Source organism: Schistocerca piceifrons, chromosome 1 (genome assembly GCF_021461385.2).
Source record: "Schistocerca piceifrons isolate TAMUIC-IGC-003096 chromosome 1, iqSchPice1.1, whole genome shotgun sequence".
NCBI classification, from domain to species: domain Eukaryota; kingdom Metazoa; phylum Arthropoda; class Insecta; order Orthoptera; family Acrididae; genus Schistocerca; species Schistocerca piceifrons.
In genome coordinates, this window is record NC_060138.1 from 518,359,350 (window position 1) to 518,376,626 (window position 17,277).

A 17,277-nucleotide genomic window follows, 5' to 3' on the forward strand; every position below is an offset into this window, starting at 1 on the left:
AGTAAATAACGGGCGGCTGATTTGCGTATGCGATAATGGCTTCCGCCAGCAACCCAGATGGGTTTCAAAGGATTTACCTCACGTGAATTTGGTTGCCGAGACACCAACATTTCAGCATAATGTTCCTCAAGCCACTGTATCCCTGGCTCAGAGACACGGACAGTTATACTGCTAAAATATCGCTTCACCGTCGAGGAAGACATCAATCACGGAGGGATGCAGATGATCCGCAGCTATCATCATCTCTTCGATTACTACCACAGGTCCATGAAAATGCAGGAGACTGTGTCCCATACCATAGTACTGCTCCCACCAGCCTGCGCTCGCACCGTGTAGCGCCTTTTGAGCCGTCGTTCACATAGTTGATGGCGTTTGTGGGGACGACCAACGAACCAGTGCAGAAAAAATGTGATTCAGACGAAGAGGAGATATATTTACATTGGTCGGCGGTCGAATCCAGATAGTCTCATGTCCACCGCAATCGAAATTGATGTTATCGGTAGGTCAACATGTGAATACGAAGGTGTATCTGCTGCTGAACTCGATGTTCAACAATTTAAGATGAACGGTGTGCTCCGAAACACTGGTGCTTGCACCAGCATTATGCTCTTTCAGTAGACATGCCACAGACCACCATCTATCCTACTTTAGGGAGCAGGCAACCATTTTAACTCCACGTTCTCTGAAGAGTCGTGAACGTTCTAACAACCCTACCACAATAAAGGTCAAAATCTTATAACGATTGTGGTGTTGCTCACGCTGCTAAATACTGCATTTTCGGGCAAAAACAGCCATATTATGTGGCAGGTGTCATTAGAGCACAGTTAATAAGGTCATTTCATGTAATAATGAAAAAACTGGGCACTCATCTTTTTGTGTTTCCCACGCTGGTCTCGTATTATCATGGCTCAATCGTAGAAATTCTAGGTGGTTATGATTCCAAGCTCGGATGCAAAGAGGCCTAGGTTTTATTCTGCTATATTCAAAAGTTTTGTAGATGCGCTTCAAAAATCATTCCTGAAGATTACATTGAAAATATCTTTCTCACATTCACTGTTAAAGTTCACATTTTATAAGCGGATTACAATACGCGTCTTTCCAACATGACGTCCAAGACTTGACCTTCTCAAGGTCCGACTCTCTAACAACTCAACAACTAACTAATAATCGCTTACGTGCCCAAAAATCAGAGTTACAAGTACGTCAAAGATCATAGTAACAAAAGAAGGAATACACATAAGAATAATACTATTGCAATATAATCATATCGATGTATCACAAATGAAATCAAATCTGAATGCTGTCTCAGAAATATGTCAACTACTTTGCTGAAACACAGTAGAATATTACTGGTATCGAGAGGTTCAGGTGAGGTACCATAATGGTTACGTAATTCAAGTACCATTACAACGTCCAACCATTTACTACCTAGTGGTAATTTTACTGTCCTTTCCGTATATGCTCACGACAGTAGCACGTTAACATTCGACCAGCTTCACCGGTTTCGAGATACTCGTCCACAGTTTTACGCTACCCTTTGTCAACGTCAGTTATCTCAATGGATATCCCCATTTTCAGTCCATGTCTTTACTAGAGTAATCCTCCGTCCGTGTCTGCCCCGCTTACGTATTTTTGTTACCGTGTCACGGTATCCAACGACTCGGTGGGCAATGATCAAAATGCTTTTAGTTATCCCGTAGCTACGATGTCAAACGGCTAGGACAAGCTCCTCACATTTTCACTTGGGTTCAGGAGCCGCAATGGAGCGTTGCAGCGTCGACCGAGATGCCCTGCTGGGTCCCGGAGCGACGCTGCGCCGCCTGATGGGTCTGTGGCCGCTACGGGGCTCCGGAGCAGCGCGACTTTGCTCTGCCCTGCTGGCCGGTTTCTCGCTGCTCTTCATCGCCTGCCCCGTGCTCTCTGCCGGCCTCAAGCTCTACATGGACCCGCCACGAAAAATTGAGGAGACGGCACTTTCTTGTTTCGTGGCTTTCATTTGCAGCGTAATGTGGATCAAGGTGAGCACTTCAACTGTGTGGCACGTAAGTGGTAAACTGCAGTGATGTTTCTGCAATAAACCGCTGCCAGGTAGATATGGACCTTTTACAGGAACATACCGGTTTCGTGATGTGAAATCACGTATTATGGTTTACATTTATAAGACAGGTAACTTACAATTGGTAGTACGATAAGTAGGAAACAGATACCTATCCTAATAATCTATTTTCAGGAGAACTGGAGCAACATTGCAACACAAAGGCTCACGTTTGTGAGGGACCCATTGTATTGTAATTTCATTTATATTGGCAAATATGGTTTTCAGAAGTAATATATTTTGTATGACGACCAGTTTGAAATATTCACGCGTCAGTGAAATATTTAAGCCCTGATACGGGAAGGAGGGGATCTCAGCCTCGTCATAATAAAATACTGTTGCACGCTACAAGTAGGGCGTCATTGTTCAGATTTATCACTTGAAGAAATGACGTGTTAAAAGCATGTTTACCTCCAATAAAGAGAGCAAAATAAGAAGACAAAAGGAGTTAAAATGCCCCTTCCGCCACCAGATAACAACACTGAAAGCCCATCGACAAGGTAACTTGACACCAGGAAGCGGTGGAGAGCAACCCTCCATCTGCCTCCGCCTCTTCCTTGTATCAAGTGAGTTTTCTTAACAATGCGTTTCCAGTGTTGTTAAAAAAATGGCTCTGAGCAATATGGGACTTAACATCTTAGGTCATCAGTCCCATAGAAACTTAGAAATACTTAAACCTAACTAACATAAGGATATCACACACATACATGCTTGAGGCAGGATTCAAACCTGCGACCGTAGCGGTCGCGCGGTTCCAGACTGAAGCGCCTAGAACCGCTCGGTCAATCCGGCCGGCCCGGTGTTGTTAGCTGGTGAATTTAACATTTTATTGTTTTCCTATTTTTCTCTCTTTGATGTAGGTATACATACTTTTAACGTGTCATTAACATGTCAGCTTTTCAACGGGTCAATTTGAACTATAACAACCTTCTTGTTACGGATAGTAGTATTTTATTTTGACAATGTTGAGGCCCCCTCCTTCCCGTATCAGGGCTTCAATGTTTTACTGAAGTGTATTTAATATTGGTTGTGGCACAGCGTAGATTATTAGGATAGCTATGTGTTTCTCTCAGCTAACGACCTTGCCGCAGGAGTAACACCGACTCCAGTCAGATCACCGAAATTAAGCGGTGTCTGGCTTGGCTAACACTTGGATCAGTCACTGTCCGGGTCTGCCGAGTGCTTTTGGCAAGCGGGCCGCACTCAGCCGTTGTGAGCCTATTGAGTAGCTACTTGATTGATAAGCAGCCTCATCGGTCACGAAAACTGACAACGGCCGGCGGAGTGGTGTGCTGATCACATGCCCCTCCGTATCCTCATTCAGTGACGCCTAAGGACTGAGGATGACACGGCGGTCTGACGGTGCTGTTGGGCCTTCAAGGCCTATTGGGACAGTGATGGCTTTTATATCTTTTTTTTACCATACTATCGAGTGTACGTATCCTGTGTTGTAGATGTACGCTTGAGGATGTGATTTGGCATCACTAAACCGGTTGTGTTACTCTAAATGTTCATATACAGATGAAAGCGGTTTATTTCTGAAACACGGATGCTTAGCTGCGGTTCCTCTCAACAGAAAAAACTATTTGTGATCTGTAATGAAGTTGGAGTGCTATCTGAAAACCATGTGTCCTACTTCGTGGGAACTTTTGCAGAAGTGGACAATCACACACAATTCTTACGCACATCACCTAACACAAAGTTACTCCTTAAAGGGAGCAATTACATCTGATGGGCTTAGAGGCGCCAGTTCTCCTATAAATCAATCTTTAATCTCTCTCGACCGCTCTCTCTCTCACTCTCTCTTTCTCTCTCTCTCTCTTCGTGTGTGTGTGTGTGTATGCATATATGTTAGTCTGTATGAGAGCGTGAGTTAATCATGCAGCAAGCGTAGAACCGATCGTGCAGAAATTCCAAATGAAAATAGCGAATATGTTGGCATCAGAAGTCCTTCTATTGCTGTTCAGATATTTTTTCGCCGTAAATAACTCTGAGTAAAAGATTTTTTCTGATCGAAATTCCATACCTTTTGCAATTACCTCGAATTTTCGTGCGATTTAAACACTGTTTCCAGCTTTATAGCATGTGTAAAGGCAAAATGAAAAAAACCGAAAGAACGCGTCTTTCCAAAATCTGAACTAAGCTGTTGCTACTGCAAGCTTGCATACATCTTGTGGATGCGGATGTTAAGTGGTTCTCCGACCAGCGAAAAATGTTTTTTACGAAGGTTGTAAAGACGACATCATACGTCTCCGTCTTGCTATAACAGAAACCGTAGCCAACAATAAGCACTTAAACAATCAGTTGTAATATAGTAACCCGCTGCGTGGATTTTTTTTTTTTTTTGTACTATGAAGCTGCCACTAATGTCAACAGAAGCAATGGGTATTTCGAACAACGCTGTAATGTAGAACGTAGACGTAGTAATTGTAATATCTCCACATTCCTCTACACGCCGTTCGAATAGTTTGAAAGCGTCATTAATTTCATCGTCCGCTTTGTAGTTGCCGTTCAGGTAAACAATTATGAACTAATTAACAAGGAAACTGAAATAAACCGATTTCTTGAAGAATATGGAATATGTGGAAGGAATGACAATGGAGGAAGGAGAATGTAACTTCCTGGACGGCCTCAACCAATTACAGTAAATACATTCCGAAAAATGGAAAGGACGCAAAAGCATATTTATTGACTTACTGGCTTGCATCAAGACTAAAATTCACAAGTACGCTACTAAGCTCTAAAGGATACCAAACGGCATGTATGAAATGAAATAACCTTTAAACAGTAACCTTGAACGGCAAACATAATTTACAAAATTTTAATCTCAGACGTACCGGTTGACCATTTTAATATTCGAAAATAAAATACACAAAATATGTAAGTCTCGCGCTACTTATTATTCTGATCGAAGACTTGCTTGTAGATAAACCACCTTTGAAACAGAGAGATCTCAATAGTTAGAAATACTAAAGACAATAGGTAATTAGTTAAAAAAATAACAGTTCAACAATATCTATGCCCTATGTTAAATACACGAGGATAATGAGAGGCAATATTCTATGACTTTAAATCTATACTAGAACTGAGCTGTAGATAGTAACTACGAATCAACGCTATAGTAAACTATTAAGAGTTTCTTATGCGTGAATGGCGCACCAGCGAATAACATGGAAACTTTCCTGGAGCCGAATATAATGAAATGTAGTTCATACTAAAACTATAACAGAAAAATTTAAAATATTTGATAAAGCATTGCACGTAAAAGCTAAAAAGATAACTTAAATGTAGGTAGAATAGACTATACGCGTATAAGTACTTAAGAGTATCAGTGTAACCACATAAGAGGAGAGTATACTATAGTTATTCAGAATGGTTAATGATACAACGGTGTGACTGACCTCGTGAAATTAGACGTACGTTACAAAAGTCATTACAGTTGGTTCCTGAGTCCACTTTTTACAAAAATCATTACAGTTGGTTCCTGAGTCATTTTTTGAACCCGTTTATTTTATTAAATACGTGTAAAGTTTCTTGTATTCTCTTACCAGATTGTTTCTCGGTTGAAATCTTTTAGCACTTGTTAGGACACATTTTATAATTTTTAACATGAGCGTACAGCAGGCGTCGTACACTTAGATGATACACTATACGAGGTATGGTCTATGCTTGATCACTTCAAGTTCTACAGCTGCTGAGAAAGTGCTAAGTAAAAGCACAAATTTCTCTTACAATCTTACGTTCTTTAACTAATCACGCCGTTGTTCTCCTTTTACTCAAAAAGCGTGAAAGTTGGCCTTAGTGGAAGTACTGTAAATAATTACTACGTGGCTCATAATTCCTACTTGATTTTAAACAGTAAAACATTTTTCCGCCTGTCCTCTATTAATCCACGTGCACTGCTTTCAACCTTTCTAATTGTCAGCGTAGATCAAAATACGTCAGTGATTACAAAATTACTTTGACCATATAATTTGCAGGTTGCTCTTTTCATCGGACAGAGAGATACGCTTCTGCAGCTGGTGGAGCTGCTGACCGTCGTCAGGAATCAGTACAATAACGGTGAAGGCAACGAATACACCAGACGTCGCTATCACAGACTAATCCAACACGTCTATTTCTTCTTGCAGGTTTGGTTTACATTTCAAATTATTGTCTCAGTATTGCCTGTCTCTATAGTCTCAAAACGTTCTGTATTTTTCCATATAAAATACAAAAGTCTACAAAACCACATCACAGAAACACGCAACAGAATATATCGCATGTAGTCTTATAGTTCGTCGCTCTGCATACTGAAAAAGTCTTCCACTTGGTTCGGCCATTCGTCTTCAGATTTCAAAAGTCATTTTCATTTAAATGTCATTTACTGTGCCTTACGAGTGTCTTGCTCCTCAGCACCTTTACAGTTCAGAAATTCCAGCGCCAGGCACGTCATCCATTCTTCGATATGCGTTAGCCATACAGGGGTCCGCAAGGTTGTGGGAAGAGTGGAAGGGAGGCGAGAGGGAAAACCTGTCCTTCCTCCCCGGGAAAGCAGTGTTTTTATTACTTTAGAAATACCCGTATACCATGGATAATTTTCAGTTCTATGGGATACAGTAAGCTTTTAGTGTCACCTATAGACTTCAGTTCTTGTGACATGACACGTCTTGAAACTGACCAACTCATTTATAAACAAAATAGCAGTTTTAATCTCGCCGCCTCCTACTCTTGGATGAACTTCTCCGGAAGCCGGTGTCTAGAAATAAATAGTTTTTTTCTTCCTATACTTTTCATCCGCAGTAAATAGCTCAAAAGCATACTTTGAAATACGTTTTCGTTGGGGAGTTGATAATATCTTCATATTCAAGCGTCACTTCCCAATCTAACATTTCCAGACATTCATTTTGAACCAGTACAACTGCTCAACACATAAAAGAAACCTGGTTCTTCTGCAGAGTTGATGTGTTGATGATTATGTAACATGTGACGCTACTTACGCCAATATCACACGGATCCCTGCCCTCCTACTACGTCCCCCCTCACCAATCATTCTCAAACTTCTGTGTATTCCTCTACATCTAAGGCGTCCAGTCAGACTTACCATAGAGCCACATTCGTTTACTTCTACTGGCACGTCGTCATATGGTCATTAGCAGAGATGTACACAAGGTTTTTCTTGCGGAATTACGCAATGAAATTGCACTATCAAGTCAGTCCGGCTTTGGCTGTCTTCTCGCTCACTTGCAGATGAAATAGCCCCGTCGATTGTTACCGCTGGCAATTTTGTAAGACTTCAACCAAGCCTTCTTATGATCCCAGTAATGGCGTCCTTTAAGTCACCGACTTTTGTGGTGTCTGTAAGAAGGACCAAACCACCCGACTGAAATCTTTATTGACACACCTCACGAACATTGATAAGTGCTCGGTGTCGCTCGCATCACTGTTCTCTTCGAATATAAGAGAATAAATTTCAAACTCTGTGGATTTTCATTTTAACATGTTCTCAACACTGGCGGCTAATTCTCCATAAGATGACCTGCAGTCTGTCGCGATAAGATCAGTTCGGGAAACTATTATTTCTTCTCAGGGTGTAAAATATCGACAACGTTCTCAAGGTGGTCTTTGACAAACTTGCCACCTGGAAATGATTTTGAATTCTGTACCACAATTTCGGCAACGACGTTGCGCACTTTGATTAGTCAGTCTGACTATGGAGATATTGTCTCATAACGTGGCTACTGCGCAGGAATGTCAGTTCTCAATTCGAACATTTTCTCTGCAGTAAACTAGTCCTGAATTTGTCATTGGATGACGCATGTTTTATGTTGTAATGTCGACTGAAGTTTTAATCCTTGTAAACTTAAACCCTTTGTTCACTAACTAAGGCTGTTTATTCAGTGATTCGTGCACCTGATCTGAAATGATATGGATTCTTCCGACACTTCCTTTTCTTCTTATTACTTTCAGAAACCACAACCACGTTACTTCGGTACGGGCTTGAATCGCACTGGAAAACGAAAGCTTTATTAGCTCTAACACCGTAAACACTGCGGCAACGGTCAACAGACAACACAGAATGAAAGCAGATTTATCTTTAAGGCCAATGATTATAGAAGAGTGATAACAACACTTTCACGGTAGTAGGCTGCAGAGCCTTCAACAAAGAAAGGAAATACGACAGACGTGGCTACTGTTATTGTACATATAGGTGCCCCCACAAGCACTTAGCTTTCCTTTCTGATAATTCAGGGTTCTCAAGCACTTGAGGCATATGCAATTTTTGATGTAAAGGAAGAATCTTTCTAACGTATTATCTTCCCGCAAACGGCAGCGGACCTTAAGCGAAGACACATATGGTCCGCAGGATGCGGGTTGGACATTTGTGTTCTTTACCCTAGAAAGACCTGATTATTTATAGTCATCTACGCGTATGCTCTTTCTTTCTCTGTGGCAGTTCTCATTGTATCATTAAATTACCATGTAAACACATCATTCAGGTGGACTTCACAGATAAATCAACAAAATAATAATATTAGAGTGGAAAATTTCACTGGAACACTGAATAAAATTTCCTCAGGCTGCCAGCTAAGGAGAACTTACCAGTACTAAGGAGTACTTGATCGACCGTTCGTGGCATTTTAACTCCTTGACATGGCTGGATGTATGAGAACCGAACTCGACAGAGTAATAGACACCATCCCTGCTGCTGATGCCGACCGGAGAATCTGTACCCTGAGTATCCAACCCCCTCTCTTTCGCTGTCTGAGCAGTGACAATTTATCAACCTTCCTCCAACCGAACATTAAATTAATCCGGATTTTTTCGGCAATGTCCTACACTTCTCCACAGTGACAGAGTGAAGGCACGTATGCCGTTCCTAGTGATCCGTCCGTGAATGGGAACATAAAACTAGTCGAAACCCTTCGCGATGTTCCGTAGACAAAGTCTATGTGGCAGCAGTGTGTTTTACTTTCCGTCTCTCACCATCATTGAGACAACATCATCAACTATACTGGACATTCACTCATCACAAGTATCATCTTCAGTTAAGATACCTGGTACTCGAATTGCCTAACTTTGAGACGTTTGGATGTTATCTTCCTAAAAGTTGACTTGAACACTACAGTTCTGTGTTAGGAATGAAATTGGTACGACCTGTACTTCCACCGGATCTGTTAGCTAGAGCCAATAGTTATGGGTAATATCGTTTAACGTAAAATCCATTCGACTGGGGATATTGCGAATTTTCTCTTACAAAATTGACGAAATAAATCTCGGGTGAAGAGCCTGGAATGAGTGTGCATAAGACACTATGCACTCATACCAGGCTGTTCACCCGAGATTCATTTCGTCATAAAATACGCCTGGAGAAATTGAAGAATCTTACAAAATCATTGCATGACGTGATTGTCACAAAAAGAGCTGGAAAGAAATGCTAGGTTTGAAAGTAATTCTGTATGCAGATTAGACGGACTGCCAAGCGGTAGTATCCCGTTGTGGGTACGCACAGGAAGGGAAATGTGTCCAGATAGCCAAGAAAAATAGAACTTTATTACAACACAGAAGGTATACGATAACGCTGAGCAACTGAAACAGGTTCCGAGGGAAGGTAACGTGAAGATCGCCCTGATCTGATAAAAGATTTTAACTAATATCATAACAATTGAAATTACCTGTACAGTAAAACTCTATACTGGAATTGGACTCGAACCTTGGTGGGCAAGTCCTCTACCGACAGAGCTATCCAAGCTCGACCCATAATCCGGCCTCAGAGCGTTTTCATTTACCAGGAAGCTTCGTATCAGCGCACATTCTGCTACAGAGTGAAAATACATTCTGGAAACATCCCCTAGAATGGAGCTGATGCCGCGGTATCCTTTCTTCCACGAGTGCTCGTCTTTCAAGTTACGCTGGACAACTTCTGTATGGTTCGGAGGGTGTGGTATAATGTATTGGTGGAAATAAACCTGTGATTATGGGTCACGAGTCATTCTTATGTAGCAATCAGTAGAGCACTTGCTCGTGTAAATGGAAGGTCCCAGTATCGAGTACTGGTCCGGCACACTGTATCAAATTGCCAAGAAGTTACACGTCAGCGTACACTTCACTACAGGCTGAAAATTCATTATGATGACAGTTCTTGGAGGTGCAACTTCAGCACTCACTCTTTCAGGATCGAGAAACGCTGCAGTAGGCAATTTCGGCTTGGGCTATGTCCTGGGTTTATATGCCGTGCGCTGCCCTCTGGGGAATATATTCGCTGCATTTTTTGAAGCAGAACGTTGATGTCGAGTCTGGGACTCCCACTGACTGGCGAGCTTCTAGAGGTCCTCCCATAAAGGCCACCCGGAAGAGGTGTACTAGGAAATTACGACAGTATCACGTGGCTCATAGTGCCGGCGCAGCAGCGGTGTTGTGTACGGCAGATGTTGCGCCCTGGAATCTGAAGCAACTGCTTTAAGTAGAATGGGCGGCGTTTGTGTTGCAGGCGCCTTGAGAAGAGGGCAACCCACGGTCCTCCGTTGGGCGGCGTGTGCCACACACACAATGATGCATTGTAAAAGGGATTTGCTCTTTTTTTGATCTTTTGTTTAGATACAACTGAGAGCTCTCAACGAGACTAAGCAAGTGCGGTTTCAGGTTTAGGTTCTGCACAGTCCCAGTGTATTACTGTCTGCCCCCTTCCACTCCACCCACTCAATTCTCTCTCCTCCCCCCCCCCCCCCCCCCACAAATACTACTAGCTATCACACACAGTTTCAATCTACTATAGAAGAATACTTCATCTCTTGCCTTTGTCCCTCACTGGCGCAGGTTCAGCATGGTTACTACCGGATTAATCATGGTTAATTTAAGTGGTCGTTGGATGCCTTACTGTCACCACCCTGTTACCGCTCCGGGACGGAATACACTGAAGCAAGTGCGGTTTCAGGTTTAGGTTCTGCACAGTCCCAGTGTGTTACTGTCTGCCCCCTTCCACACCACCCACTCAATTCTCTCTCCTCCCCACTCCCCCCCCCCCCCCCCCACAAATACTACTAGCTGTCACACACAGTTTCAACCTACTATAGAACAATATTTCATCTCTTGCCTTTGTCCCTCACTGGCGCTGGTTCAGCATGGTTACTACCGGATTAGGCATGGTTAATTTAAGTGGTCGTTGGATGCCTTCCTGTCACCACCCTGTTACCGCTCCGGGACGGAATACACTGAAGCGCCAAAAAAACTGGTATAGGCATGCATATTCAGATACAAAGACATGTAAAGAGCCAGAATACGCAACTGCACCCAGCGAACCATTCAACGACACATAATCGTTATGAGCTTTCGTTGCCGAAGGACCACTCGTGTAACCTTGATGACTGCACGACGCAAAACTTTGAGCCTCGCTTAGGCCCGTCAGCAAACGGCGTTGGACTGTTGATGACTGGAGACATGTTGCCTGCTCGGACGAATCTCGTTTCAAATTCTATCAAGCGGATGGACGTGCACAGGTATGGAGACAACATCATTTGTCCATGGACCCATGATGTCGGAGGCGAGGGGGGGGGGAGGGGGGGTTCAAGGTGGTTTGGAGTGATATGGGACCCCTGATACATCTAGACAGGACTTCGGCAATACCAGCAGGACAATGGGACTCCCCACACGTCCAGAATTACTGCAGAGTGGCTCCAGGAACACTCTTCTGAGTTTAAACACTTCCGCTTGACACCAAACTCCCCAGAGATGAACATTATTGAGCGTATCTGGGATGCCTTGCATCGTGCTGTTCAGAAGAGATCTCCATCCCCTAGTACTCTTACGGATTCATTGCGTCAGTCCCTCCAGCGCTACTTCAGACATTAGACGAGTCCATGCCACGTCGTATTGTGGCACTTCTGCGTGTTCGCGGGCGCAGGTGTACGTGTTTCTTTGGATCTTCATTGTATACGTGTATCCTGTCAACGTACAATGTTGTTCACATGAAAGCTAGCAGAAGTTTTTCGAAATGTTTGTGAATCATGTAACATTGGCAGGTATTAGGCCAGTACCCACCTAGTGGGATGTAGGAAACCGCCAAAACTCACACCGAGCTGGCCGGTGCACCAACCCTCATTGTTAATCTGCCTAGAGCGTTTGATCCCGGGCGGCGCAGCGCCACGTCCTGTAAGTGGCTGGCTCTCTAACATGCACGGCGGACGTAACTTAGATGAATACGATTTTGATAATGATTATATGAAAAGGCTGACTAACACCGATACAAACGAAAGGGGCGGGTGGAAAAAGAATCTATCAAGTAAATACTATTAATAAACGTATGTCCGGGAAACCAGTGGTTTCCCCGACACGATTGTGTGGATTTACACCGTATGACAGCGTCCCCTAGAGTCTGAACTGTAAATATGCACTTGAAAGCAAGTATTCCACATGGCCACCGTTCATGTGAAGGCAGGCTTCAACATGTCTCCTCATCGACGCCTGTATACGCTTAAGAATCTGAGGCATGTTCAGAATGCATTAACAACCATACAAAAAGGGTCTCCAGTGTTCACAGACACTATCAACGGGGCTGTAATACACAAAAGTGTTTCCCATTCAGAGGAAAGCACAGATTCAAGTCGGATAATCTGGCAAGCCATGGTATTGGCGAGCGACGGCAGATACACTTGTCGAAACGCTATTTGCCAGTACCTGGATATCAAGAAGTGAGATAAAATCAAATGGGAGCAATCTAAGACATTGAAATTTGCTCCCCATTGCAGAGTTTCCAGAAAAAACGTCGCTTTAGACATTAAAAGCGCTATGTCATTGCCATGACTGTCGTGCGTACATCTTATCGGCGAAACAACTGTTTATTTAGATTATTCGCTTGTTTTTTCTACTTGCACCCTCCCTAAATCCATAATCTGCATGTGAGATATTTTAGTATGACAATAATAATTTGCTTATATCCATAATTAGTACTTCATTTTAGCATAACATCTAAGAAAGTGCATTTCAGAAAATGTAGCATTTGAGAAGAACTTGTCCAAAGATTTGAGAATATCATGTGTCAAATAATCAATTTTAGAACCATGAGTATAACAGCAACAAATTCTCGCAGCCTTAATTTACGCTATAAAAACTCGAACTGTGTACTCACCAATATCACTATTTCACTTAACAGAAACGACCTATATCTCCACACTATGGCTGTACGAGCTTCTAAATGAGGGAATGATGTATCTTTCAGTCGTTTCCGTCTACCTTGGGGAATAATTACTGATATTTCTCTCCTGCTCACATTTATTTATTTTATGTTTGATTTAACACACTGCAACGAATTTCGAGCATGTTTCACTCGTCATCAACCGTTTATGAATACAGATGTTATTTGAAGATGAAACGTTTTAGTCTGAATAAACTGGATAAGTTTCTCTCACTTGTTATGCTGTTGGAGTGGCTACTGGGGTGTTTGGAGGAGGGGGGGGGGGGGGGGTGGAGGGCAATGGGTGACCATAAATCGATTCCATTACTGTCTTCTGCTGGTGTATGGATGGTTGTGATTGATACCGAGGCCTGTACAGGATACAGATAGTTCGGCCTCATTTGTTATGGCGCGATAATCGTGTGATATACTTTTTATATGTCATTTGTCCACTTACGATTACACTATTGCACTGTTTATTTCAACACTGGCTTTGAAGTATTTTTCAGTGAACAGGTATGTCTCCACGAACGTAAACAGTGCAGAACGAATGTGATGGCGTTACGTGTGGACGAGTAAAGATCACCGTTTGCTTCAGTTTTATTCGGTGTTTGAATAAAAATCGCTCGGTGTACATGCCGCGTCAATTCAGGATAAAACTCCAAGCTTTCGACCACTACCTCCATGGTCGTCGTCTGGGCTAAAACTGACTGTTGTAAACTAGCGAGGCTCCCACTTTTATATGCAAAGGGAGAGATTTTTCTTCAAGAAATACGTCGCGAAAGGCTTCGTAGTCTTATTCGCTGTTTGTTAGTCGTTTGTTTCACAGTGGCACATCTTACATCTCTTGCATTAGTACTATCTGCATACTGCACATACTGTGTATCAATTAGAACAACACACACAGCTCTAGACGATTAGAAGCCAGCAGATGACAACATTGGAAACCGATTTGCGCCCACCCACTGGCTTCTCCGTTCCCCAAATACCCCAACACTCACTCCAGCAGCAGAACAAGTGAACAAAACAGTTCTAGGGTAACTTAAACTAAGATAATTTACCTTCGAATAACATATGTAATCATAAACGTCTGATGAGAACTAAAACATGCCCGAAACACGGTTCAGTTTTTTAAACTAAACAGAAAAAAACAAATGTGACTGGCAGCAGAAAAACACAAATAATTTTTCCAACCAGTCACGCTTCCTAAACTTAATCAGCATGACTAAAAATAATTGCGTTTGGGAAATCAGACTTTCTGATTTTTTTCCTTTAGTGGAGGGTCTTCCCTTTCTCTCTTACCCTGTTCAATTTCCTGCGTTCTACCCACAGAGGTAGGAAACGTATTTTAGTTTGCTGTTAACAGCAGGTATGTATTGTGTGGGATTGTGCGCCGTTACCTGCCTAGAATGTACCTGGTCAGGTCGTAAGCTCATTCACTTGGGCAGGCCCTGGAAGAAGCAACAGAAGCAACTGAACACTATCCTGTGTTGAATATACTATGTAATTTATAGAAATCCATATGATTCTTTTCGTTCTCATGATATATTTTTCTCTGAACGATACCTGTGAAATTTGGAAATATGTGCAGGTGTATGAAAGTTTGTGCTGAAATGTGTTTTTGGAATGACATGAGGGAGGGGGTGATAACTCTTATGGTCCCTCCACTCTCCCCCCACCACCTCCGATCCCCCTACCCCCTCCGTCGCCCCTCTTGGATCCACGCTAGAGGTCAACGTGTGACGTGTGTGCTTGTTGCGTTCGCCAGGCGGCGGCGGTGCCTGCTTTGATGGGCTGGGTGTCGTCGCCGCTGCTGTCGCACGGGGTCCACGGGGGCGATCACCCATCGCCAGACAGCAAACGACAGCTGCCCGTCTCCCTCTGGCTGCCGATGGAAGTCCACACATCGCCCACCTACGAGATACTGTACGTGGCCCAGTCCATCGGTCTAACCATAGCGGCAGAATCTACAGTCTGCATCGACATTTTCTTTTTCCATATGATGCTGGTGATAGGAGCAGAGCTCAAAGTTTTGAACGAGAACATTTCTGCTGTGCATAAGCTTCGTAAGGAGACAAGAAAGTCAAAACATCAAGACTGTATTTATGAATATCAGGCAACGAGTGAAACTACGATGCTGTCTTGTGGTGACTCTTATACAGGAGGCCTCCTAGAACAACGCTTGCAGCTGCAGCTGGTGGATAACATTCAGCACCATCAGACACTCCTCAGGTCAGTGTAGAAAGTATCTCGTTTTGATTACCTTATTTTACACAGCTTTCTTTAACTCAGACGTTTGAGTTCCACCTGTTATCTACATCAACATCTAAATTCCGCAACCCACTTCATAGTCTGTTGCGGAAGGTACCTCTGTCACCGTTGTCATTCTCTCCCTTCTCCGTTTTATTCCCAGCTGGTGGGTGGGAAGGTCGACTGTTGATCTTTTCGTCGTGTTCATTTCGTGAGATCCTTGGGGGAGGAAATTGATGTTTGTGGGAGAGCTTGATTAAAAAGGCAGTGAAACATATACAGAAACGTACCATTTAACAAATTTATTTGAAATAGCTACGTTTGATACTTAAATACATATACGTAACTTCGAAATGCTGTATGTTTTTCTTTGGTACAGGGTTACATACAATGACAGTAAACAGTCGTGAATGCTGATACATTTTGATAGTCTATGAATATTGGTAATGGTTAGTGGGGGTGTGCTACTTCATCGTAAAGTTACTCATTGCGGTCAACCGTACAAATATTCATACGTTTATAGATGCACTGAATCAGGAGAAGCATTCGGAATTGCAGATCCTTCTCGAAACCAACCATCGCTTAAATTCTGACTAATAATCAGTATTGACGGCCAAAGACTTCCTGCATAAGAAGTCGCCCTCATTCTGTCAACAGCAATGTCAAAGAGGGCGGGGGAGCGGACAGAGTTTCAGGGCACTCTCTCGTCCTTGGAGTGGGAAACTGCCCGTAAAAGCGAAAGAATCAGCAATGATGAACTCCACAAAAATGCAGAATACAATGGAAACCACTTCATTGAAGACACATAACATGTATCCACAGGACATGTGTCCTGTAATTATTGACAACAGGTTCCCGAATAGTCCCCCATTCGGATCTCCGGGAGGAGACTGCCAAGGGGGAGGTGACCATGAGAAAAATATAGATGTCAGAGGCTTAAATGTGGTAAGGAAGCTAGAAAATCTGAAAAGGGAAATGCAAAGGTGCAATCAAGAAGAAATAGGGGGCTCAGTGAAGTGAAATGGAAAGAGGACAAGGATTTCTGATCGGTTGATTATTGGGTAACATGAACAGCAGCAGGAAATGGTATAACAGGAGCAGGATTAGTTGTGAATAGGAAAGTAGGACAGAGAGGGTGTTACAGTGAACAGTTCAGTGATAGGGTAGTTCTTGTCAGAATCGACACCGAACCAACACCGACAACGATGGTTCTAGAATACCTGCCAACATCGAAAGCTGAAGAACCGATAGAGAAAGTATATGACAATACTGAAAGGGTAATACAGTACGTAAATGGAGATGAAAATCCAGTAACCATGGGCAACTGGTATGCATGTGTAGGGGAAGGAGTAGAAGAAGAGGTTATAGGAGAATATTGGCTTGGGACAAGGAATGAGGGAGGAGAAAGACTATTTGAGTCGCAGCAAGAAATAGTCAATATACTGTAAAAGGATCACAAGAGAAGAAGATATACTTGGAAAGTAATAGGGTATATTTCATTAGATTACATCATGGTCACACAGAGATTTAGGAATCAGATACAGGATTGTACGGCGTACCCAGGAACAGACATAGACTCAGATCACAATGTAGTAGTGATGAACTGTACGCTGAGTTTCAAGAGATTAGCCAAGAAGAATCAATACGCAAAGAAGTGGGATACAGAAGTACTAAGGGATGAAAAGACACGCTTTGACTTCTCTAAGGCTATATATACAAAAATAAAGAATAGCTCAGTAGGCAATACACTTGACTAGAAATGGACCTCTCTAAAAGCCTCAGT

At 42.8% G+C, this 17,277-nt stretch overlaps 1 protein-coding gene across 1 annotated transcript; it reads left to right on the forward strand.

Annotated features, from left to right (window-relative positions):
• Positions 1–1,760: 1,760 nt before the first annotated feature.
• On the forward strand, positions 1,761–15,486 carry LOC124744641. The gene is made up of 2 exons (XM_047248930.1): positions 1,761–2,018; positions 15,013–15,486. Exons 1-2 carry the CDS (start codon positions 1,761–1,763, stop codon positions 15,484–15,486), a joined length of 732 nt encoding a protein of 243 aa, XP_047104886.1.
• Positions 15,487–17,277: the final 1,791 nt, after the last annotated feature.

Bases quoted from the DNA above. Each gene is read 5' to 3' on its own strand.
- LOC124744641 (XM_047248930.1), top strand. From the start codon at position 1,761: ATGGAGCGTTGCAGCGTCGACCGAGATGCCCTGCTGGGTCCCGGAGCG. The intron at 2,019-15,012 runs GTGAGCACTTCA...TGCGTTCGCCAG, and splicing joins GCAGCGTAATGTGGATCAAG to GCGGCGGCGGTGCCTGCTTT.